This window comes from Molossus molossus, unplaced genomic scaffold, assembly GCF_014108415.1.
Source record: "Molossus molossus isolate mMolMol1 unplaced genomic scaffold, mMolMol1.p scaffold_m16_p_16, whole genome shotgun sequence".
Classification (NCBI taxonomy): Eukaryota; Metazoa; Chordata; class Mammalia; order Chiroptera; family Molossidae; genus Molossus; species Molossus molossus.
The window spans coordinates 2,624,079-2,649,178 of record NW_023425351.1 but is presented as its reverse complement, the minus strand read 5'-3'; the positions used below and the strand labels follow the sequence as shown (position 1 = coordinate 2,649,178).

Genomic DNA, 25,100 nt, shown 5'->3' with positions numbered 1-25,100 from the left:
TTGTGAACCTACTGTTCTAAAGGCCGCAGGAAACCATGAAAGAGTTTTAAACAGATGGGTTTTGGGTCAGATTTGCATTAAAAACTGTGTAGTGTCGAGAATGGAGAGGCTAGTGGGTGCTGGAGACCAGGTAGAGGTCGTGGCTGTAGGACGGGTGTGCACTGTGGTGGATTGACTGTGGTGTGGCAGTGGACCGGGACACCAGTGGGTGCACTCGGAGGCTGTTATGGAGGTGACTGTAGCCGACTCCAAAGACAGGTGTGGGTGGTAGTGCTGTTTTCTGGGATCAGACTGCAGAAGGCAATCTGGTGCTCAGGGAGCAGATGAGTTATGCGTCAGGCTCTTTAAGGTGCGTGTGATGAGGAGGCCAAAGTGACATGTGGAATAGACAGTAGTTGGACAGGTCTGGTGTTTACCTTCTGAGGCCTGGGCTGGAGATGCAGATTCAGGCGACTTCAGGATATGGTTGTAAGTAAGGCCATGTGAATAGTAAGACCAGAAGACCGCCTAGTACCAGCCATAGAGGAATTCCAACACTGAGGAGGAGCTGGAGGGAGGTTAGGAAACCAGGACATGGTGGTGACACCTTCCTTTTTCCAGTGATGAGTTTGTATTTTTGAAGTCTGGAGCTTGAAGTTCATATAATTAATGTTGAAGGAAACACATATCTAAGAGAGAGCTGCTTGCTTTTATTGTTCAACAAATGTTTCTGAGAATTCATTGTGTGGAAGGCATTGTGCTGGGTGTATGAGGGGACATGGCACGGTTTGCTGTCTCAGTCTCACAAGTTGTTAGCATTTTGGAGCGTCACTGAGTCCTGATTCTCTTAATTGATTTTTTTCAGTTCCAGAAACATGATTTTATCTACTTTCCCAGAGATGAGTAGGAAGCTGCTTTGCATTAACCAAACTGATAAGAGTCCAGCTGCAAGCTGTTCCTTCATTAATTTACCATCAGATATGTGAGTATCAGCTGCCCACAGTGCTTCTCTCCCTGTGAGAAAGCCAGGGGGTGGGTTACTGAGCTTGACATCAGCAAGAGAGTCCAGCACCCTGATGTAGAGTTTCCTCAGGTCTGTGCAGCCTTTTCTGCTATGCGATCAGCCTGCCAGAACCTGGGAACTAGGAGACTCACTGATAAAGTCTTGGTCTTTTTTCCTTTTCTTGCTAAATATGTTTTTATTGATTTCTGAGAGAGAAGAAGGGAGAGAGAGAGAACATTGATGTGAGAGAAACATAGATCGGCTGCCTCCTCCACACTCCCAACCTGGGATTGAGCCCACACCCCAGGCATGTGCTCTGACTGGGAATCGAACTGGGACCTCTCAGTCCATGGGACAACGTTCAAGCTGCTGAGCCACACCGGCCGGACTTTCCTTTTCTTTTTCTAGGTACCACCATCAACACACACACACCCAACACATTCCCACCCATATACACACCCACACATATGCTCTGCCCCACCCCATCTTACTTCTCTTTGTTAAATACAAATAAACTCAGAAAATTAAATGTTAAAGATGTGATTACATCAAATTTAGTTTTACTGCTTTGCTATTGTTTTAAATCCAGTTGTGTGCGATAGCCTGAATACTCGTGCTCAAGAAAGTCAAGCGCTCAGCAGGCCGCAATGCGCTGGTCCTCACTCCGACCCCAGACACAGAGAAGGTAGAATGTGGGTCAGCTGTGGGTATGGAGAGAGTCGAGAAGGACCCCAGGTTGTGTGTGTTGTGTTGACCCGCACAAGCAGAAGAATCGGCTGTCATTGACTGTGAGAGGGAAAACGGAGGAGTGCTTTGGGGAGACTGTCACTGTCTTGGCTGATGAACTTGAGGTGCCTGTCATCCTTCCTGCAGCGAGAGGTGTGGGTCAGGCAGCTGCATTTAAGACATCCTGGTGCGGATCCCGTGCAGGGTTTTGGCATGTTGGTGTTTAAAGTCATGAAACCATGTGTGGTCACCAGAATGATCCAAATGGAACAGGAGGTCTGGGCCTGAGCTCAGGACACACCTGGGCAGGGCGAGATTGGAGATGAACCAACAAGAGAGGAGCCATTGTGGAAATAGGAGGGACTTCCAAGAGAGGAGTATTTGCGAGGCCACACAAAGAGTATGCCAGGAGCGAGGATAGCCCAAGCTGAGGAAAGGGCTGGCTGATTCCAGGGGGCAGTCATGTCCTGACTGCAGTGGTGATGGTTTGACAGGTTTCTACTATGTCCTAAATGGTGCATATTGCGTACGTGCTGTTGTATGTCATGGATCTCAGCAAAACAGTTTTAAGAAATCCAGCATGCAGTCATGATTTAAGAAAAAACAGAGAAGGGAATGATTTGCTGCTGAATGCTGGTGCTGGGTCAAGTGAGACGAGAGTTGAGAATGGCCGTGGAGCAGAGTGCCCTTGGTTATGGCCAGGCGCCTGCAGTGGGTGGGTTCGAGTGAGCCCGAGCGTGGACAGGAGGAGGTCTAAGAGTGGACCATTTGTCAGAGTATGAGAAGGTGAGACTGAAGGGGGACGTGAAGTCAGGAGGGTGCTGATTGCTCTCTGCTTTAAGAAGAGAAAGCTCCCAGCTTACAGAGGCTTGTTCTGTGCCGATGGGACGAGTCCACAGGACGGGCCGCCGGGAGCGGTGCTGTTCAGGGAGCAGGGGCAGGACCCGCACAGGCCTTGCCTGTTGGTCTCGAGGATTCTGGCCAGGCTTAGGAAAAGTAATTTCTACATCTGTTTGGATGTACTCTTCATTTTATTCATTGCTTACTGAGAACTATGGGTTTGTGGATCCCGTCTGAAGATACCTTAAAGCATGTACACTTTTTGTGTGTAGTAATTACCATATTTAATATTTTTCATCTTGTGTAGTCTTAAGACTGATATTATTGCCCTGGCTAGGTGGCTCAGTTGGTTAGAGCATCGTCCCAATACACAAGGTTGTGGATTCGATCCCGGGTCAGGGCCCACACAAGAATCAACCAGTGAGTGCATACCTAAGTGGAACAGCAAATCAATGTCTGTCTGTCTCTCTTTTCTCTCTCTTTCTCTCCTTTCCTCTCTCTGAAATCAATCAGTAAAACAAGATTTAGTTTTTTAAAAACAGGACTGATACTATATGTTGGTGTCTTGTATTTTATTTCATACAATTATAATATTCATGCCTTCTCAATTCAGCACTTACTAGCATGACTGGTTTTTAGATAAGCTACCACCCTTAGCAATTGTTAGGAATTTTTTCTTCATAGGATATGCTCTTCCTATAAAATAATTGATGTGAAAGTTTTACTGAGGAATTTGATGAGATAAATTTTGAGCTTCCAATGTTCTTAGGAGTGATTGCTTTGGGGCTGGGAGAAACATGGTGGAATGTTTGCCTGGTGTAGCAGTTGCTGCAGACTTTGGTGACCTTTGACTGTAATTGTTTCCACAGGTGATGGGAAACCCAGGAACTTTCAAAAGAAGCCTTATGTTCTCAGCCTTGTCTTATTTGGGTTTTGAAACGTATCAGCTCCTTTCTCCAGCTTCTGTGGTTCATGCCGCAGCCAAAGGTGAGTCAGCTAAGCATCCGGAACACTTAGTGATTTCTGTGTGTCCTTTTTGGGTTAACAGCATAGTTATTTTTGAATAGAGATCGAAACCGACATTGTCATCTATCAGCTAAGTTATTTTCTGCTTTCTTCCACCTGTCAGCCCGCTACATATTCTTCTAATAACTACAACTCATTCAGTGAGAAATACTCTATTTATATGTTTCAGTTTTATAGGACCCTTGGGCTAAGACAGAATGTTGATATATTTTTAAAGGGTTGAGGGGTTGTGGAGGGAAAAAAATATCTAACAGAGACCATATCTGTCCCACACAGCCTACAGTACTTATCTGTGGATCTGTATAGACATCTTTGTCATTCCCTGCTTTGTAACGTTGCAGTGATTGTTTTGTTTCCTTGTTGCTGATGTGTTACACTCTTCCTGATAGTTAATTAAGAAAGGCACAGCTGCTTTGAGGTAGAAGTATTTAATTTATGAACAATGCAATTTGGTACTAAGTATCAAGTAACTGGTTGAAAAGTAGAAAAATTACACCAAATTTCTTACTTGGCATACTGTAGATAAATAAACATATATTAAGAGTTGCCATATTTTAAAAATTAAATATAGTTAAACAAGTTGTGGATATACACAGAGGCAAAATTTCATCATATTAGAAAAAAATCTCTTAATTTACAGGTGAAGCCTTTTTTCACAGCCCCGCGTTTTACTCACCCTGAGGGAGGGAGGAGAAAGCAGCAGAGATTTGATCTTGAATGGACATTCTTATTAAAGTTCTGGTAGATGAAGAATTCCAGAATGTTAGCTAAAAATTATTACTTACTAATTTTATGTATCTGTGACTATTCTTTAAAAAGTAGATGATTGAACCCGGCCCGTGTGGCTCCGTGGTTGAGCGTTGACCCTGCACCAAGAGGTCGCTGGTTCGATTCCCAGTCAGGGCACATGCCCAGGTTGTGGGCCCGAACCCCAGTCAGGGGCGTGCAGGAGGCGGCCAGTCGATGTTCTGTCTTGATGTTTCTCTCTTCCTCTCTTCCCCAAATCAATAAAGGAAAAAGAAAAAAATTTTTTTTAAAAAGGAAATGATTGAGAATGCTGTGTGATTTCTGTCTGTCCTGTTACGCACTGTTTGGGAAGGACGCGGAGGGCTTGGCTCCGTCATCGGCTCGATGGCGTATTTGGGCAAACGAAACTGCTCAGCTTCTAAAATCCCTGAGCTCTTCACCGCAGCTTCAGCATTCTCAGCAACTGGGTGACGTGGAGACAGGCATGTTATCGCATCAGAGTATTAACATTTAGACAGTTTATCCTCAGAGGTGTGCTCAGTGGGTGCACTTTGAAGGTGTGTGTGTGTGTGCGCGCGCGCTCTCCATTATCATACTAATTGTCGGAAAGACGCTCACCAAGTTAAATTTCTTCAAAGTCAAGGTGTTGGAGCAGAGACTCGACCTCCTGTCTCTGTGTCCCTCGCTGCGGAGACCAGCGCAGGGCTCGTGCTCCTGAGCAGCAAACCAGCACCTGGAGGCCAAGTCCAGGTTCCTTTAGCCTTGTGGTCACGGCCCGTGTGTTCAGAAGTATCTAGTGATGTGAAATTGCTGCATTTTCAGTAGCATACAGATAACATTTTAAGGTCCTAGGCCCCAGTGAGGCCCGCCTGAGCTGGGCATGGCCCTGCACAGTCGCAGTGGGGTTGGCGAGGTCTCCCTGTCACCTGTTTTCCTCACTCTCTTCCCCCGTTTCTGGTGTCCTTCTGAAGGATCCAAACTCGGCTACAGGGAAGGAAAAGGATCCTGAGCAATGGGGACTTGTCCGCGAAGAAATGACTGCCGGTGGCTAGGAGATGGTGGTAATGAAAGGGCCCCCTGGCTTGGCTGTTGGCCCCTCTTGCTGATTTAAGGGAAGCATTTTGAATCTTAGGAGAGGACTTGGGGCCCCTGGGAAAGAATGTGTCCTGGGAGAGAGGGATACTGCGGCCTCACACAGACAACGCCCCCTGGCGAGGGGCTCCTTTTAAAAGTGCGGAGAAATCTGGGGACGTTCTGAGGGAGCTCGAGCTTCCCAGGGACTGAAAGCCGTTGTTCTGAACTCCCAGGAGAGATGGTGGTCACAGGACTGTAATCAAGGCTTTGAATGAACTCGGATTGATAGAGGTTGTAAGAGGGAATGGGGTAGCACAGCTCAGCTCTCCAGCTTCTCATTCAGCTCTGGGTGCTGGATGTTCCTTGTTCTCCCAGGGCCTGAGTGACTGCATCAGAATGGGTGGGGTTTCTGATGTGCGGTACTTGCCTTTCTACGTGCGTAGTTGTCACTTGGCCCAAAAGTATGTGATGTGTGTATGTTGTGTTACAGAAATTCTGATCCTTTTTACCCAGCACATGCTGATGCTTTCACTTCGACCAGCTTATACCTGTGTGCTTGTCTATGCTATTCAGAGGAGGTGGGAAGCTCCTCCGCAGTGCGAAAAATAAAATATGTATATGCAGAAATAACTCAAGATGTTCATTCCAATCCTAGCACTAAATAAAAACATGAAAAACAACATTTTAATATTCCAAGGTGTAGCTTATTCTGAAAACTGAATTCATTGTATTTATTGCAGACTTTTTTTTTTTTTAATCCTCACATTTATCTTCAGATGGGGGGGTGGAGGGAGAGAGAGAGAAACATCGATGTGAGAGAGACATCAGCTGGTTGCCTGCCGCACAACACAACCGGGGCCAGGGCCCAAACTGCAACTAAGGTCCGTGCCCTTGACCAGAATTGGACCCGCGACTCTGGTCCATGGGCCAACGCTCCAACCACTAAGCCAAACTGGCCAGGGCTTTATTGCAGATTTTTTTCTTTTTATCCTCACCCGAGGACAGATTTGCATTCATCTTCAGATAGAGTGGGAGGGAGGAAGAGAGAGAAACATCGACTGGCTGCCACCCACACGACCCCAACCGGGGCTGGGGACAAACCAACTGAAGTACGTGCCCTTAGCAGGAACCAAACCCGGGTCTCTGGTCTGCGAGCTGACGCTCTAATCGCTGAGCCAAACCTGCCAGGGCTTTATTGCAGATTTTAATGAAACCTGCCTTATGTTGTAGAGTTCTTTCTCTATTTTCAAGCATATTTTGAGCACTTGAAATTTATGGGGAGAACAGTATGGGTGTATGCTTAACTTCCCTTCATTTGCTCTAGCTTTGTTTTCTGGAACAAAACTTCACTTCATAATCAGTTGATTAGCATGATCATGTAATTTGTTTATGAGACTAGGCTGTGACCCTTGAGAAAACATCAGTTATTGATAAAATAGAGATGCCATGTTTTTTATAACTTGGAAAATGATCCATGTTTGTATGAAAATGTAGCTTCATAGGTCCTTACAGGTTTTACTTGGTCCTCTCCCTTCTCTTTGCTATGCTGTGGTTCTTTTTTTGTGTGGGTTTTTTTTTTTTTTTTTTTTGGTATGTGCCCCTTTTTTGGTATGGGCCTAGTGGGAACTGAACCCACAGGCCGACGCTCTAACCGCTGAGCCAAACTGGCCAGGGCTTTTCGTATTTTTCTGAAATGAGTCTTCAAGTAATTCTATTCATAAAAACTTTTGCTAAATTCTCCTTAGATCTGCTTTATGCACATTCAAACCAATTAAATTTTTTTCTCCACTTATTGGAATTAAATCATATTCTGTAGTGGACATTTTTAGAAATTAACGGCATCTATGCTTTGGACATTTCGGTTGGATGGGATTGAGACTCTTTTTTTTTTTTTGTGGTACGTGCCCCTAGTGGGAACTGAACCCAGGACTCTCCGGTCCACAGGCCAACACTCAACTGCTGAGCCAAACTGGCCAGGGCAAGACTCACTTTTTAATGGCAGTGTCTGTAATTGTCACAAGATTGTGCCACACACCTGCTCGTCAGCAGTAATTTTGAAGCACTCCAATAGAAAGTGTGTTATTTCCTTAAACAATCTAAAGCCTCTCAAGACATCTGACACATTGGCAATGCTCTTGTGTTCCTGAAAGTTCACTTGTAAAATGCTTCAGGGTGGCTCCACTTGAGTGACCTTCCCAAATCACTGCCATTGTCTCTCCCTGAGCTGAAGCTCTTTACTGATGACAGGGCAGAGATGTGGTCAGTCTCCGGGCCTTGGAGCCTCACCCCAGTCCTGCCCAGGAGCATCAGTGTGAAAGTGTGCCTGACACTGCATGTAGTTGTCGGTGCTCAGAGCCTTCTGGTATCTAGGGAGATCTTAGAGTGTCTAGAAAGTGTATGTGCTCATTTCCTGCTTCCTAAGTGTTCTGCACAGAAACTTCAGAAAGAGCTACTTTACCTGCGAAGAGGAGTCTTTATCCCTGGCCTGGTGCCTCGTGTGGCCCCCAGCGCGCTCAGCAGGAGAACCAGGAAACCAGCGTTGACCGCCAGGCACATGCAGGCACATCACTGATCTTTCCCCAAAAATTCAGAGGTTCAGGGATTAAGATCCTGCGCATGTTCATTAAAGGCTAAACTTAAATTTTCACTGTACAGTGGTAGGTGAATTAATATCTCAGTTCATCTTGGGGTACATATTGATTACTGAAGTTGAAAAGTAATTTACCTTTTTTTTTTTAATCCTCACCTGAGGATATTTTTTCATTTTTCTTCAGAGTGAGAGGGAGGGAGAGAGAGAGAAACATTGATGTGAGAGAGACACATTGACTGGCTGCCTCCCGCACGACCCTGAGGCCAGGGATGAACTGCAACTAAGGTACATGCCCTTGCCGGAATTGAACCCTTAAATCTTTGGTCCGCAGGCTGATGCTCTAACTGCTGAGCCAAACCGTCCAGGGTGAAAAGTAATTTACTTTAAAAGTTTGGTTTAGTTTATAGAATGTGGTCTCTCTGTCAGTGACATAGTGTATTTTTAAGTATTTAGAAAATACTTAAAGGAAAAGTGCAGAGCATTAAAGGAGGAAACAACAGCTGGTTTGCAGAGATGTGCGTGGTCTGCATGCGCCCACCCCGTGCTCTGGGCGTCTGTGTCAGAGGAAGGGCATCTTGTCTTGTAGATCACATGTGGAACCGTCTCAGACATTTCTGTTTGGGTCAGGGAAAACGTGTTTTTAAAGCCTGGGCACTGTAGTACTGTACTGTCTAATAAAGAAATTGGAGCCCTGGCCGGTTTGGCTCAGCGGTTAGAGCGTCCGCCTGCGGTCCGGAGAGACCCGGGTTCGGTTCCCGCTGAGGGCATGTGCCTCGGTTGCAGTTTGTCCCCGGCCCTGGTTGGTCGTGCGGGTGGCAGCCACTCGATGTGTCCCTTTCACATCGATGTTTCCCTCTCTCTCTCTTCCTCTCTCTCCCTCCCACTCTGTCTGTACAAAAAATGGAAAAATATCCTCGGATGAGGATTAAAAAAAAAAAAAAAGAAAAAAAAAAAAAAGAAATTGGAGACAAGTGATTTAAGAAGTTATAAAAGAATAATGCACACAAAAAAGTTAAATTATTCACTAGATTTCTGCATGTTTCTTTCCATTGCACGGGGGTGAATGCAGAGTTGCTGACCTCTGTGGACGGGAGTCTCCAGCGGGCTCCTTGGGGTGGGAGCAGGATCCGTGATCAGTACATGTGCTCTGCGGCTCCCACAGGCCTCGTCCGCGTTCGTTCGTGTGGAGCGGGACGTTCCATGTGGCACAGGCTCCTTCACCACTGTGACAGGTTCCCACCAGCTTCGTGACTTACACATGTATGACCTTCCGGTTCCTAGGGCAGAGTCCAGAGTGAGTCCCCCTGGGTTCGAGTCAGGGAGGCGGCAGGGGTCCTGGCGGCTCGAGGGCAGCTTGTTCCTGGTGTTTCAGGCGTGAGAGGCTTTCCCCGCGTTCCTTGTCTGGAGGCCTGTCCCTCCATCCCCAGCACAGCCATGCCCCGCGGGCCCTGTTTCCGGTCAGACCTCCTAGGACTTGCTGCTCCCTCGCTCGTCCCTTGTGAGGCCCACCCGGCTTATCCAAGGTCGTGTCCTATCTCCAGGCTGGCTGATTCGGCTCATCCATCTGTCAACGTGACTCGCCTTTGCCCTGGACACTGCACACTGTCACAGGTCCTGGGTTCAGACGTGGACGCCAACAGACAGTGGCTGAGAATGCTGGGATACCCCCTTACTCTTTGTACAAAGAGTCTTTGTGTTGTTAGAACCCAAGTTTGGAGACTCAGCCACTGATAAAAATACAGAATAAAATGGAAGCCAACTTAAGGAAATTAACCAGCTCTGTGAATAGTATTAACCTCTAGCACTTAACCAGATTGAAGTAGGATGAAAGAAGGAAAGGAAAAAAAAACTTTAATTTTAGGGTTTTGTTTTTTTTTTTTTTTTTTCCATTGTCATTTAAATTTTCTTAAACGAGTATATGATACATCATGATGTTAACTTAATGAAAACTACTTCATGTGGTTGTGTCATACATTCATGAGTTTTTTTTGATGAACTAGGTTTTAATATTTCAAAACTCGGACCTCAAATACACTCTGATTGACGAATTAAAACATTCCAAGATAAATAGTAAATGGAACTGAACACATTGGAGTGTGGGGTCCTCTGCAGAACTGAATAACAGGCACCACTGTAGAAGAGGGAACGCAGGTCTCTGTTCCTCAGTAGCAGGTGGAGCGACTTGTCAGAGCATCACACTAGGCCTGGGTGTTTGCAGGTCGTGTCTACACTGGTTGAGTTGGGTGAGCAGTGTCAGTGAGGTACACCAGGTTCTCTGTCGTTTATCGTATCTGTTTTTCATGCTGGATTTTCCTCTTCTGCAAAGTGTGGGTCACAAAGAGAACCGACTGGGACAGGTGGCTCAGTCCCTGCAGATGAACAATTTCAGTACTGCGACGGGTGTCCTGTCATCGTTCCCCACAATGGCTGGTGCTGAGCAGCGGTAGCAGCAGAGACTGTAGAGTGTTGGTACCAAACCTTCTCATGGGAAGTTCCTTTCTCATTTTAAAAAATGTATCTCACTTAGTACAAGAATAAGTTTTCTAGTTCTTTGTTTGCCATGGTTTAAATAAACCCTTATGATAGCTTCATACTTACTTCTACCGCACTTACATGTAGATGCCTTCGAGTTTCGGGTCTTTGGTTTCCTTTGTTTCCTAAAATTGTTGCCATCTGGCTTGGGAGACAGCCTAACTGTGCCCTTTCTTCTGTAGTCTTCGGAAGTGAAGAAATCCTCCAGCAGGCTGACTACCTGTATGAAAGCGGAGAGACGGAGAAGCTCTATCAGCTGCTGGTCCGGTACAAGGACAGGTGAGCACACTAGCGCTGGGCACACCGCTCAGTGGCCCCACGTGGGCCGGGACACTTCGAGTGGGTCATGGTCTTGAAAGGTGTTCACTTCAGAATGATACTAGAATTTCATTTATAGCTGTTTCTTTTGTACATTAAATGATTTAAAAATGCTGCATATATGTCATTGGTTTAGAAAAGGTTGTTCTAGTACAACACTGAAATGTTTTGTTATTTGTAATGGATCATACAAGGTAAGTTGCTGAATATACGGTTATATCACCTATGTTGAATATTTCTCATTTCTTTTAAAGTGCTGTCATATTGGTGTAAGTTTTAAATGATTTGGGGTCGTTGTGTGCCTCCCTGTATGGTATCTGTGTATGGCTTTAGAAGCACAGTTCAGAGAAACTAAAAACATCTCCTGTTTGAAAACTAGAGTGCCTGCCCTGATCGGTGGGCTCTGCTGGTTGAGTGTCGTGCCGGGCACCTAGAGGTCGTCGATTCGATTTCCTGGTCAGGGCACCTAGGTTGTGGGCTTGACCCTGTCGGGGTGCATTCGGGAGGCCACAGAACAGTGTCTCTCACATGGATGTTCCTCTGAAATCAGCAAAGTGGTGGTTTTGTGTTTGTTCTCATCAGCGAAGACGCAGAGCTGCTGTGGCGGCTGGCTCGGGCATCCCGCGACCTGGCGCAGCTCCGCGGAGCCGCGGGGGAGGAGCGGAGGGCCCTGGTGTACGAGGCCCTGGAGTGCGCCAGGAGGGCGCTGGAGAGGACCCAGGCCAGCTCCGCGGCTCACAAGGTGAGGCTCAGAGTGACAGCCACTCCCGTGTCCTGTGGGCACTCCCTGGGTGGTCTGCTGTCCCAGGTCCACGAGGGAGAACCTTCTCTGCTTGAAAGTCGGGAGAGAGGTGTGAGGAAGTTCTTTCCTTTCATTCTTGAACACGTCACCTTCGTGAGTGCGTTTGGTGACCAGACATGTCAGTAGTTCCATGAATTACCTGGATCTCAACCCAGTGGTCAGGCACCTGACAGGTGTTCTCTCATTTCCTCTCGTTCTGTTTCTGGTTTGAGACCAAGTGGGACTTTCCTGTGGGACTTCCCACGTTTTTGGGTTTCCCGACGGGTTCAGCACAGCGGTTCTCAGCGGCCGTGGGAGAATACAGGGCGGTGGCATTTTGGACGGGGCGTCACTGGAGCACGGTGGACTGTCCTCAGGAGAGCTGCAGGTCATGGTGACATGTCCGAACGCTCCCTTTAGGGGCTCGTCCATCCCCTGGCATACTGTTTTTTACTAAGGATGCAATCCTTTAAATCTGTCAGGACTTCTGTGGCCCAGTCACAGCCCATCTCTGCGGTGTTCTTCATGCACGTTCATGCCTGTGTTGGGAGGCTTGGGTGTCACTCAGGCCCGGTCAGCCGAGAGAGGTGGCAGCGTCCTCACTGACCCTGTCTGCCAGCCGTGTAGTCCTGGGTGGGGGCGGAGCCTCCGAGCACAGGCCCTGTGACTCCTCAGCCCTGTGTGTGCGGGGCGTGTGCTGTGGGCTGCGTTCTTGGGGAGAAGCTCCGGTGTCTCAGTGTGGCTGTGGGGACAGGGTCCCGGTCAGCAGGTGTGGCTGTTACTACTGTGACAGTGCACATGGCGGGGAGGAGGCAGCTCCCAGGAAAAGGATGAGAAGGTGAGATGGTTGTTATTGAGCCCGGGACTTTTCTAAATCTGTGTACTCAGCCATTGACATGAATCACTGCGTGTTGATAACTTTCTTGGCGATTAGAGAGGCACTGCTCCCGGCCTCGTTCTCTGGTCTCGTCCCTGGAGCTCCCAAGGCCTGTCCACTGCGCTGTCTGTCCCAGGGGATGTGGCACAGTGTTCATGCTCCGTGGCTTTTTGTTGCCTGAGAATGACAACTGAGGAAGAGCATTAGTTAGTTTCCCTGTACTGAATGGACCGCTGAGGACTGCTATTCCTGACACCTGCTTCCTTCTGTTTAGTGGTATGCCATCTGCATCAGTGATGTTGGCGATTACGAAGGCATCAAGGCTAAAATTGCAAACGCCTACGTCATCAAGGAGCATTTTGAGGTACGATGAACTGACAAGCATCAGCTCCCTGGACAGATGTGCTTCATGTACCCTGCAGCTCAGCAAGCCCTCGCCCTGCGGCCTGGAGCAGTGACAGGTGTCCTCCAGTGCTGGGTGGCCACGCCGGTGCTTCTGCTCTGCAGGTGCAGCTCAGCTCGCGGGGATGCGCCGTCGGCTCCTCGGCCAGGACTGGTGTACAGGACGGGTTTCTGTCCCTTCCGTCACCTGACCCACACCTGACGGCATGATTGCTGGCTTTCCAGAGTGGCACGCCAGGGGGCGGTCCCGTGTGCAAACCTGCCTCGCACGTGGGAACATCCCTTCAACCTACCCAAGTCACGTGGCCAAAGCCAGAGTCTGTGAGGGGACTGTACAGGGTCCCGTAGCGGGAGGTGTGGGCTCCTCACGGTCCATACTAACAGCACTGTGTACACTGTTACCCGGGTGTGTTCAGTGTCTCCCCTGAAGTTAGTTCATGTGCTCACCCTGAGCTCTCCCCCGGGTCTGTGTGCCACAGTGTGTGTGCGCACGACTCCACTGCCCTCCCAGCAGAACTGCACGGCGCGCCGGGATGTCGGATCCTCGCGACCTGCAGGGAGCACGGCAGGCCGAGTGACAGCACTTTGCAGTGCGAAGGTGATCGCCTCAGGTCCTCGTCGAGAGAGTACTGGGCGGGGAATCAGGAGATCTGGCTTCTTACTCAGGCATGAGTAGTATGAGCATGTGTGTGTGCGCGTGTGTCCATACATGTATGTTCACACATGTATATACATTTCAGTTTATGCCTTTTTCACGTTTTAAGGCCTCTGAAATTAGACTGCGTTATGTAGTCAGTGGTCTCTCATAGTTCTTTTTCTTCCTCGTGCTGCATAAACCACTGATAGGTGGCATGTTTCAGGTGTCTTAGATGCAGTGAGATACAGCGTTTTACTTGGTGGCATTAGATACGTCTCCTAAATTACTCTGTGCCCTGGTGTGTACACAGACAGGACAAATAACTTCCGATGTGAACAATGAAAAATTACAGAAACTATGTTAATAAATATTGTACTTAAAATCATGAGGGCTATATTCTAAAATACAGTGTTTTGTGTAAGCTTTCACCCATGTGTTAAGCATTTTAAAATGACAGCGTTTAGTGTTTATCATTTGTACTCGTTTAGATTCCATTATTACATGTAAAGTCAGACGGAATTAAATCTTTGGGTTTTTTTTTTTTTTTTTTTATCCTCACCCGAGGATATTTTTCCATTTTTTGTACAGATAGAATGGGAGGGAGAGAGAGGAAGGGAGAGAGAGTGAGAAACTTCGACATGAAAGGAACACATCGAGTGGCTGCCACCCGCACGACCAACCAGGGCTGGGGACAAACTGCAACCGAAGTACGTGCCCTTAGCGGGAACCGAACCCGGGTCTCTCCGGACCGCAGGCCGACGCTCTAACTGCTGAGCCAAACCGGCCAGGGCTCTTTGGGTTGTTTTTGAAGACACTTAGACTGGAAGGATTTGCTGGCGAGAAGTCCGTCTCGCCCGTGCCATGGGGAAGGGGCCTCTGGTGCCCGGGCACTGTGAACGTGTTAAATTAATTTCTGCATCGAGAACGTCACTCGGCTGTGCTGCCTTGGTGGGACACAGCGCAGCTCCTCACGCAGTCTCTGCAGGGCTTCGTTCCCTAGTGGCGCTCCAGCAGAACAGAGCTCAGTTGTATATGCTCTAGAATATATTTTGCTGCAAATCATGTCCCTGTGTTTATGGAAAAGTACATTTCCGGCTGGTGCTCTTACTCATGTTACTGAAGCAGGAGCCCTGCCTGTCACCTCAGTGGCTCTCCTGTGACCTCTGCTGACACGGGCCACGGCTGGTCCTAAGAAAAGTAGACGGGGTGACAGAAGACGCCACCGTGTGAAGTGCCTCCTGTTACTCGGTCCCGTCATTCCCACCACGGCCCCATTGGGAGGAGTGGGGTTTGCTGGGTCTCTGGAAGGGCACCTGGGCAGGAACGTAGAAACGAGCTAGAGTCAGGAGTCAGGAGCTGCGGTCCAGGCCCAGGCGGCCTGGCTTCACAGCCCACTCTCGAAGCTGCACCAAGATTTGAAAATGTGTGTGTCACACGTTCCCACCTGAACACGGAAAGGTGGGTGCACAGAGGCATATGCTAGGAAGTCTGTTTCTAAAAAAGGGTCTTTGTTTTTTTATCCTCACCCGAGGACATTTTTCCATTTTTTATTCAGATAGAGTGGGAGGGAGAGAGAGGGAGAGAGAGAGAAACATCCATGTGAAAGGGACACATCGAGTGGTCGCCACCTGCACGACCCAACCAGGGCCGAGGACAAACTGCAACCGAGGTACATGCCCTTAGCGGGAACCAAACCTGAGTCTCTCTGGACCGCAGGCCGACGCTCCAACCGCTGAGCCAAACCAGTCAGGGCAAGGGTCTTTTCTTTTGAATCATATTACATTAATCTGTGAAATTTCCTGAGCAGTTTTCAACAAAATAATGTATAAAGGAGGAGTAGCTGTATAAAGTTATTCTGTAGTTTATGCTCTGCAGCAGTTCCCACAGGACAGGCGTGCAGTTAGTAGAAACAGAGACCCACCCTGTGAGCCCAGGCTGACTGCTTGCACGTCTCAGCCGTGGGCAGAGGGAAGCGAGCTGGCTCCGCACGGATTCCCTGGAGTTAGGGGCTTTGTCCCTTTCGGAAAAGTGCTTTCATTCCGTAGTCACATGGGGCTCGGACAAAAGAACGTTGTGTTTCTTTTAATCTAGCAGGAAGAATCATTGAGACCTATAGATTATTACCATTTTTTTATCCTCACCCGAAGACATTTTTGCATTTATCTTCAGATAGAGCAGGAGGGAGAGAGGGAGGAAGAGAGAGATACACATCCATGTGAGAGAGACACACTGACTGGCTGCCACCCACACGACCCCAACTGCGGCCACGGACAAACTGCAACTGAGGTACGTGCCCTTAGCGGGAACTGAGCCCAGGACTCTCTGGTCCGCGGGCCGACGCTCTAACCGCTGAGCCAAACCAGCCAGGGCACTATTTTTTAAATTAATTTCACTTACAGATCTCATGTTTTTGTCATCTTGAGAATCTCTGTTCGCAGTTTCTGAACCCTATAAGGGTAACCTTAATATCAGCCACTTGGCATGTACTGAAACAAATGTAACCAGTTATAGAGTCGGGACTGGTTTGGATGATCATGGAAGGTTGAATTGCAGGGATCCGAGACCCTTCACATCCTGGCTCCTTCAGCAATGACAAAGTCCTTATTGCTATTTAGAAAACAAATGATTGCTTTTCTCCTTTCTTGTCAGAAAGCAATTGAACTGAACCCGAAAGATGCTACCTCAATTCACCTAATGGGTATTTGGTAAGAAAATTTCTTTGAATACCTATTTCAGTGGTACTTAGTATGATCTTATAGCGTTTAAAAAAGCAAGATGTAAAGTATTTTAAAATACTATTTGGCAGTCAGGAGTGCTTAATCCATTAAATTAACCAGCAGTTGTGCGTGTATTGTTGGAAATTACTAAATCTGACTGACCATGTCAGACATTGTGGTTCAGATCACCTAGAAGCACCTGCGTTCACCCATCCCCGTGTCCGCGGGCACGTGTCCAGGCCCCGTGGCTCCCAGAGCCGCCGAGGTTCCCAGCCTGTCTGCTGCTCTTGCCCGATCACCTCTCGAGTGAGGAGGCCCGTGGCTTCTCTGGGCATGCCCGGAGGGCCTGCATCACGACGCTTGTGTTTGGGGCTGTTATGAATTAAAGTCAAGGTGACCTGAACACAAACCCTGTGATACCTCCACAGTCCGTCTCATGGCTGAGACAGGTGGGGGCGTCTGCAGTGTGGGCACCCTGGACACAGGACGATTCCTGTCCTGAGTGGGACTGTGCAGGTCACATGCGAGCTCATCACCGTACTTGGAAGGGCATTCAATTGGAAGGAATTATTTCTGGAAGTTTTCATTTAATAGTTGGAACCACGGTTGACCATGGGGACTGAAGCTGCAGACACTGAGACTGTGGATGGGGGAGGTGACTGCACTAAGACTGGAAAAGGCATTAGAACTTTTTGGTAGATGGTCAAGTGCCCTTTGTTGGGAACAGCTATTCTTTCCCTGGCAAAGTGACACTGGGTCCCTGCCCACCCTGGGGGAGCACGGGCCTCGGGCCTCTGCGTCCCGAGTGTGTCTGCGTGCAGGTCACCTCTCAGTGCCTCCTGGTCCGTGTGTCCCTTGGCTCCGTGTGCCAGCCTGCTGGTTTAGGAGTCTGTCTGGACACAGGCACGACACCATTTGCTATGGGGTGTCTGCAGGGCTGAGTACTTACTGTCCCCTCAAGGGGCAGTGCAGACCATGTGCCATGCTCTCCGAGGTCGGTCAGCTGCAGGACGAAGGACATACGCTGACACTCGCAGTCACTTTCCTACTTACTGTAGGAAATGGGTCAGGGGGCTTGGGTGCCAGCCATTCACCTCCTGCTTTTACATACTTATTCATTTAAAAAAAAATTTTTATCCTCACCTAAGGACATTTTTGCATTTATCTTCAGATAGAGCGGGAGGGAGAGGAGGGAAGAGAGAGAGAAACATCGATGTGAGAGAGACACATCAACTGGCTGCCACCCACACAACCCCAGCTAGGGCCGGGGACAAACTGCTACCGAGCTATGTGCCCTTAGCGGGAACTGAACCCGGGACTCTGGTCCATGGGCCGACGCACTAACCGCTGAGCCAAACCGGCCAGCTGTGCTTCCTGCTTTTAAACGTATGTTCTTAAAGCTGTTGGCTGCCATTGTTTTTGATGCACATCATGTTTAGTTTTGTCATTTTTCTTAATTCTTTTTTAACTTCTCAGTTAGTTTTCCTCATGTAGGAAAGTGGCTGCTGTGAGGAGAGTTGGCGGCAGTGACGCTGGCGTGCGCGCTTGGCCACAGAGCCCGTGGGCAGTGCCGGTCGGTCTCTGCGCAGTTCAGGGGGAGCGGTGGCTGACTAAGTATTACATCCAGTGCAAGCTGAACAGACGACAGGAGATTCCCCGTGTGTCTGCGAAGAAGCTTGACTCTCCAAGAGAAAACGAGGTGCCATTCGATGTACAGATGTCACTTTCCTTCCCCAGGTGTTACACGTTTGCCGAGATGCCTTGGTATCAGAGAAGAATCGCCAACATGCTGTTTGCAGCCCCGCCCAGCTCCACCTACGAGGAGGTGTGTGAGATCCTGGAGCCTCGGGACTGAGCCCCAGGTCCTGCGTTCTCCGGGCCCCGGGCTGAGCCACGTGCGGCCATCACCGTGTCCGTGGCTCCCAGGCGATCTAGTGGGGGCTTGTTGTGCCCACAGCGAATAGCTGCCTTTGGTCTCTGTGTGCAGCCTACTCCGTAAGGTGATAGACTGGGCCAGGAGGTGCAGCGCCTGTTCCTCAGCCTGTTTTAGGGACTGGTTCTGCACAATGCGTCGTTTACCTGCTGAATAAACATGGCTTCGTGCCGATAACTTCTTTTAGGTGCTGCTGAAAGGACTTTCAAAGGGATTTCTGGGCGAACATTTTGGATTTACTTGTCAAAAAAATTTCAGAGTGAGGAAACAGGCAATTGAAGTAGTTTGCTCAATACTGGTGTCAAAATAAGGAGGTGCTTTTTTTTTTTTTTAAACTATGTTTTTATTGATTTTTTTAGAGTGAGAGGAAGGGAGATAGAAACATCCATCAGCTGCCTCCTGCACACCCCCTACTGGGGATCAAGCCAGCAACCCGGCATGTGCCCTGCCTGGGAATCAAACCGGGACCACTCAGTCCACGGGACGACGCTCAGTCCACGGAGCCACACCGGCTGGCAGGAGCTGCTCTTTTCCCTAGAAGGCTGCCGTGTGGAATTGGATGTGCAGCGCAGCGAGGCACGGGGAGAATGGGTGTCATGAAAGAATGCACCTGAGAGAAAACAGCTCTGCTGTAGCAGGTTGCTTTTAAGAGATCACTTGTCCGCCAGCGTCCTACAAAACTGAATCAGAAAGAATTAGCCTCTTCGCACTCTCAGTGACGTTTTATGAAGGATTTCAGTGGTCAAGGACTTTTAACATTCCCTGGTACAAGCACGTGCCGCAGAGGAACGGCAGCTTTGACTTGACTCAGGGTCACTGGTTGTCGCTGTCAGGGCTGGAGAAGGAAGGGGAAAATGCCGAGTCGCATGAACGCGCTCAGCCGGGTGCCACATGCAGACACGCACTGCTGGCCGAGCCCACGTGTGGGCTGTGCTCGGCCCTGAGCGCTTAGCCCTCCCTGAGGATGACGCGACCATTTCTTTAAGGTGTTTTATGCGCTCCCTGGCTCATATTTAATATAGGGATAGATGCTAAGAAAATGTTTTTTAATAAGTCTTGAAATCTTTTTTAATTATATTGGGGTTCTTTGTGTTTTTACAGGCCCTAGGCTACTTTCAGAGGGCAGAACAAGGTAAACTATTTTTTATTTCAGATACTAATATAGTTAAAATCGTGTGTTTTATATATAATAGGAATTTTAAAACACAACTACTTTATTCTGCCACACCTTTGCACTGGGGTTAGCAGACAGCCTTAAGGTTTACTCGGTGAGGATCACTTGAGGAGGGAGCGTTGGGCTGCCCCTGGACTGGTCCTCCACTGTGTGGTTCAGAGCTCCCACGGCCTCGCTGCCAGACCGAAGGCCACTCGGCTGGGCAGGTGCTGGCCCAGCCCGTCGCCGTAGCCCAGGGCAGATGCCCGAGCAGGCGCTGAGCTGCGCGTCCCTCTGGCTCTGAGCGGAGGCGGCCTCCACCGGCACCCCGCCCTGAGCGGCCTTTCGGTGTGAGCACAGGCCGCAGAAGCCAGGACGTGAGCGTGTGCCGTCACACCACAGCAACTACAGATGTGTCTGTGAGACCTGACCGGGAAAGGGGTTCGCGAGCCCCTCAGATGGCTTGTCCGAGGGCTGCCACGATAGCAAAGTACTTTTTAAAAAACACTTTTTCTGAAAAAGTGTCTGAATGTTAACTGTCTCTAATACGTTAATTCTGATTACTGTTACTGCCTCCCACTGATGTCCTCGCGACGGCAGTTCACCTGTCGTGAGTGTGAACGTGGGAATGAAGGTTCCTGAAAGGGTGTTCGACTCGGGTGTGGGATGGGAGAGACGTGGTCTGCTTTCCTGGGAGCGCAATCTTCCACCCGATCGTCCCGAGTTTACCCTGAGGGTCACTTGCTCGAGGCAGCCTCTCATGGCCACATCTGGTTTGGATGTCCCCGGTGCCCAGAAATTCTGTCGGGACCCTTGTCACGCACTGTGGGCGTGCTTGTCCCTGTGTCCAAGGCCAAGTGCAGGAAGGTGGGCCGTCTGCTCACATGCGAGTCCCCGCGTTTCGCCTGGTCCTGGGCAGGGGTGCTGAGAGGAGTGGGAGGGTGCACTCCAGAGGCGGCTTGGGCACAGCCCTGGGGCGTCCTGCAGACCTTCACAGGAAGGAGAAGCCTGGGTAAGAGCAGGTGGACTTAACTCTGCAGGAGGAAGGGTGCTTTGAGAACGGAGGGCCCTAGGGTGACAGGAGTCTGGAGAGGTGGGGAGGTTTGCGAGACTGTCTTGTGGTGTCTCCCCACCCCCCCCCACCCCCCGGTTCCTGGACTTGGTGTTGCGGCCCCCTCCGCCTTAGGTGCTCTCCACCTCTGCTTCAGCCCCGCTGTGACCTCGCGTTTTCCTTTGGTTTCTCGTTGCACTTTAAAACCTGTACACCTGTCAAGGAATTCTTCTCTTTCGTACATTTCATTGTGCTGTTGTTTTTCTTTCTTTTTCATTATAAATTCCAAAAGAGCAGAGATTTTGTTTGATCTGTGCTAAGGGTAGCCCTACTCAGCATGTGCTGGTCCAGTGTGCGTGTGATGATTTGTCTTGTTCAGCAAACGTGCTGGGTGCATGATATTCTCTGCACACGGTGCGGCAGGAACGCAAGGGGTGCAGCAGGAACGCAAGGGGTGCGCTGGGGAACGCGAGGGGTGCAGGAGGCCCCTGTGCAGGGCTGTCTCCCAGGCCCGGCAGAGCGCCCGCTTCTCGCAGCCCCGCCAGGGGAGTGATCCGAGGCCTGGCGCCTGGCGGGCGTGCAGGGGCCTATCGCACATCTTCTGGAGATGGGGTAGCTGAACAGGAGTGTCCCAGTGAGTGAGCGTTTGTTTCGACCACACAAATTATTGGAATTTAGACCAAAAAAATAAGAGCAATACTATTTCATCTGAGGTAAATTCGCTTTTCTTTCTTCTGAACAGTTGATCCAAACTTCTACAGCAAAAACTTGCTCCTCTTAGGAAAGACATATCTGAAGCTACAGAACAAGAAGCTGGCTGCGCTTTGGCTGTTGAAGGCCAAGGACTACCCGGCCCGCACCGAGGAGGACAAGCAGGTAGCGCCCCAGTGCGGACGGCGGGCCGGGGAGGCGCCCTCCACACTTACGGAATTGGCTTCCTTTAAAACATGAGTTGTCCAAAAGCATAAGTGTTCATTTCAAACACGAATTAATATTTATGCTAATTTCTATACAGCAAATGCTTAGTTACTACTGACAGATGTTATGGATTCCTTGCTGCGGTACTTATTCCTGTCGGACATGTAGCCCATCAGATGAGATTTCTAAAGCACCGCAAGGGCTGGGCAGTGGGTGTGGTGTGGGCGAGTCTGAGGCCCCGGCACTGCTGGGCAGTTCCGTTCCTGCACGTGCGGCTGGGCCTGGGAAACTCGTAGGAGCCAGTCACCTGTGACCTGGCTTCACAGGCTGGCTCCTGAGCTGTGCTGTGCACGACAGGTGTTTCCATTGCAGGTGCAGACGGAAGCTGCTCAGCTGCTCGCAGGCTTCGGTGTGAAGGACTGAGCAGCTTGGGAGACCCAGGGAACACTGCCCTCCTGTCAATTACAAGTTGTGAACCGCACTGCCCCTGGCTGGTCTCCGTTTTTCTAATGCACCACATTCTTCACAAACAGCAAGGCTAGAGCAGTAACCACGGGAGTGGCCGAGCAGTCCCATGGCTTGCGCCGTTCCCATGTGCTGGGACACCAGTGGTTCCAGAGGGGTGGCCTGGAGGACTGGCCTCTTGGGATGGAGGGGAACTGGCAGGAACGCTGTGAGGCGGGCGTGTGCGCGACCTTGCGGAGAAGGGGCAGCGAGTCAGGCTGGGGTTGGTGTTTTGGGTGTAAAGCAGTGACATGGTGTGTCTGGGAGCCAGGCCGCCTGAGGAGGGAACCTGGGTCGTGGGGATGGGAAGCCAACGGTCTCCGTGGGTGATGGGACGGGCCCCTGATTGGGCTCACCTGTGACTTGACAGCACACGCCTGCTCCATAATGGAGCTTGGTGAAATGGGACATGAGGTGTCTCAGGCAGACGGGCTGCTGCTGACTCCTCGGGCTGGCGCCTCCTGCAGTCTGACGCCCCTGGAGAGGAGTGTGTGGACCGGGAGTCTGTGTGGGCCGGCTCCCTCGGGGCCTGTGCTGCTGCTCTGCTCCGTGTGTGGTCACACGTCCTGCCTGCGTGCGTGGGTCACACGTCCTGCCTGCGTGCGTGCGTGCGGTCACGCATTTATTCCGGAACCTTGACCTTAACTGCAGACGTCGTCCACCCATAGCTACTTTGTCGTCTCAGAATCCACACCCCCTTCACACTCCATCGTCACAGGTAGAAAGTTAACCTGCTTTATCTCACACCCAGGCCTTTACAGACCTCAAACGTTCCAAAATATCTTCCACTTTTAGAAGCAGGATGTAATCATCATGCATTGCATTTAATTTTCTGCCATTCTGTGAAATCGAAAACATGCCCATCTTTTTGCTCAGCAGTGACTGAAGCGCTGGGGGTCCTGGCTGGGGGCCTCTCTGTTTCACTGAGAACCCCGGTCCCCCAGCGAGTTGTGCACGTTGGGGCTTCGCTGCCCAGTGTTGCTCACCACTTTCGTTCAGAGGGACGGAGGCTGTTCCCTGGGGATGAGAACATGTGGGCTGTTAGGACCAGCAGGAGCAATGGCGCGGGTCTGGGTAGAAGACCCTCTGCTGAGTGGTTGTGAAGTGTGGTCTCTTTTAGTAATAAAGCCTTTTTGAGGAGGGTGTGTCTGCTGATACTTTACAGAACTTTACAACGTATTTTACTTGGAAATAATTGTAGACTCAGAAGTTGCAAGAGCCTGCGCAGAGGCCCTCCCCTCCTGCCCCCTGCAGCGGAGACGGTCACCACACAGTGGCGTCAGGCTGATCCGAGCGCTCTCCCTAGTGTGCGGCTCAGTCACTGGGGGTCTGGCTGCCACAGACTTGGTGTCACAAAGCCACCTAGTGCTGGCCCCTGCATCTCTCCCGCCCCCATCCTGGCCTGTTCCTGTCGTCTGCCATTTCAAGAGCGTTCTAGACACCAATGTGTGACCTTTTGAGATCGGCTTTTCTCACTCAGCAGAATTCCTTTGAAATCCATCTAAATGATCAGTAGTTCGTTTCTTTCTATTGCTGATTGCATTTCATCGCTCATGTAACCTAACCCACTGAAGGCCTATAGGCTGTGGGGACCTGGGGTGCACTGGGCCTGAGGACATCTCCCGTCTCTGGGATACCTGAGCAGTGTGGTTGCTGGGCTGGTCCAGCACCAGTGTCTTCTCCCCTTACTGAGGGTTGGCTCCCACCAGGACAGGGCACCTCCTCAGTCCACCCCTCGGGTCAGACTTGCTGCCTGCTCAGGGACCCAGGCTGTCCTGTCCGTAGAGCCCTGCGCCCTCCCCATGCTCGTGCGGAGGCGTGTGGTCGGGAAAAGTACAGACGGTCAAGGGGTCAGTGACCTCCTGTGGGCGTGTTTCCTTTTTTGAGGCCGTGACAAAAAATCTGAACTTGGCCGCTACCCTGTAAGAACTCGACAGCCCTCGGTTTTTGGGTTTTTTTGTTAATCCTCACCTGATGGATGATATTTTTCCATTTGTTTTCAGATAGAGTAGAAGGGAAGGAGGGGAACATTGATGTAAAAGACACATCGATTGATTGCCTCTCGTGCAATTCTGGCTTGGGCTGGGGATCAAAGCTGCAACCCAGGTACATGCCCTTGACCAGGAATCACAACCCTCTGGTCTGCAGGCCAACACTGTAGCCACTGAGCCAAACCAGCCAGGGACTCAGTTAACTTCTTGTTGGCAAAGTTTTCCCATTTGAGTGTTTAGTCATCGACTGTGAACTTCGTAAGAATAACTGTTCTCTAAAATAAGTGTCATTACAACAAAGGAAACAGAAAACACCCGGCTCCCGGCATTGTGAGCATTGAGGAGTGACTGTTTCAGCCAGTACTTGAAGTGTCATTGCCACCTGGTTGCGTTTTCATGTGTGAAGATTGGGAAGAGGAAAGTTGGAATGTAGGAGGTGCCGCTTTGGGACTTGTCTGTGTCCCTAGAAGGTCACTCACTGTGTGCTGTGCAGTGCTCACTCAAGACCCTTTGGCTGTGTACCCGGGCACCCTCACTGCTGGGGGGCCACGGGGCTCGCGTGCAGGCGTCTGTGTGCCCGGGCGCCCTCACTGCCGGGGGGCCACGGGGCTCGCGTGCAGGCGTCTGTGTGCCCGGGCGCCCTCACCGCTGGGGGGCCACGGGGCTCGCGTGCAGGCGTCTGTGTGCCCGGGCACCCTCACCGCTGGGGGGCCACGGGGCTCGCGTGCAGGCGTCTGTGTGCCCGGGCACCCTCACCGCTGGGGGGCCACGGGGCTCGCGTGCAGGCGTCTGTGTGCCCGGGCACCCTCACTGCCGGGGGGCCACGGGGCTCGCGTGCAGGCGTCTGTGTGCCCGGGCGCCCTCACTGCCGGGGGGCCACGGGGCTCGCGTGCAGGCGTCTGTGTGCCCGGGCGCCCTTACCACTGGGGGGCCACGGGGCTCAGGTGCAGGCGTCCTGCAGTTGGCCGTGAACTGGACCCGCGACTGAAGAGCACACGGCGTGTACAGGAGCCTTGTGAAAGTGGGAGGCCCTCCCTTCTGATGGGTCTGCGCTTTCCCCTGGGCACACCACATGCCTGGGGCCTCAAGTTTGGCTTCTCAGCTGAATGGATGAAGAGCAACAGAGTTAGTGTCACTGTTGCTGACGCTGGCCACCCCATCTGCTTTTGAGGCTAAGAGGTGGGAAAGCCAAGGCTACAGGGAACAGTTTCCTCAACCCTTTCAGCTCTGCCAAGGAAGGACGAGGAACAACCTCTGCAGCTTGTGTCCGGGGAGGCCAGAGGCAGTCTGGCAGATGGTGG

At 50.5% G+C, this 25,100-nt stretch overlaps 1 protein-coding gene across 2 annotated transcripts; it reads left to right on the top strand.

Moving 5' to 3' along the window:
- The first annotated feature begins 847 nt into the window (after nucleotides 1-847).
- RMDN1 (regulator of microtubule dynamics 1) lies at nucleotides 848-22,236 on the top strand. Of its 2 annotated transcripts, none has more exons than XM_036263739.1 (10): nucleotides 848-961; nucleotides 3,418-3,535; nucleotides 10,700-10,796; nucleotides 11,418-11,577; nucleotides 12,768-12,857; nucleotides 16,182-16,237; nucleotides 17,987-18,074; nucleotides 19,284-19,314; nucleotides 21,129-21,262; nucleotides 21,662-22,236. In XM_036263739.1, the coding sequence occupies exons 2-10, from the start codon at nucleotides 3,421-3,423 to the stop codon at nucleotides 21,725-21,727; spliced, it is 837 nt and encodes a 278-aa protein (XP_036119632.1). In that variant the 5' UTR covers nucleotides 848-961; nucleotides 3,418-3,420; the 3' UTR covers nucleotides 21,728-22,236. The 2 variants fall into 2 exon arrangements, with proteins under 2 accessions (XP_036119632.1, XP_036119633.1); XM_036263740.1 differs by having other exon boundaries at nucleotides 21,677-22,234.
- The last annotated feature ends 2,864 nt before the right edge of the window (nucleotides 22,237-25,100 follow it).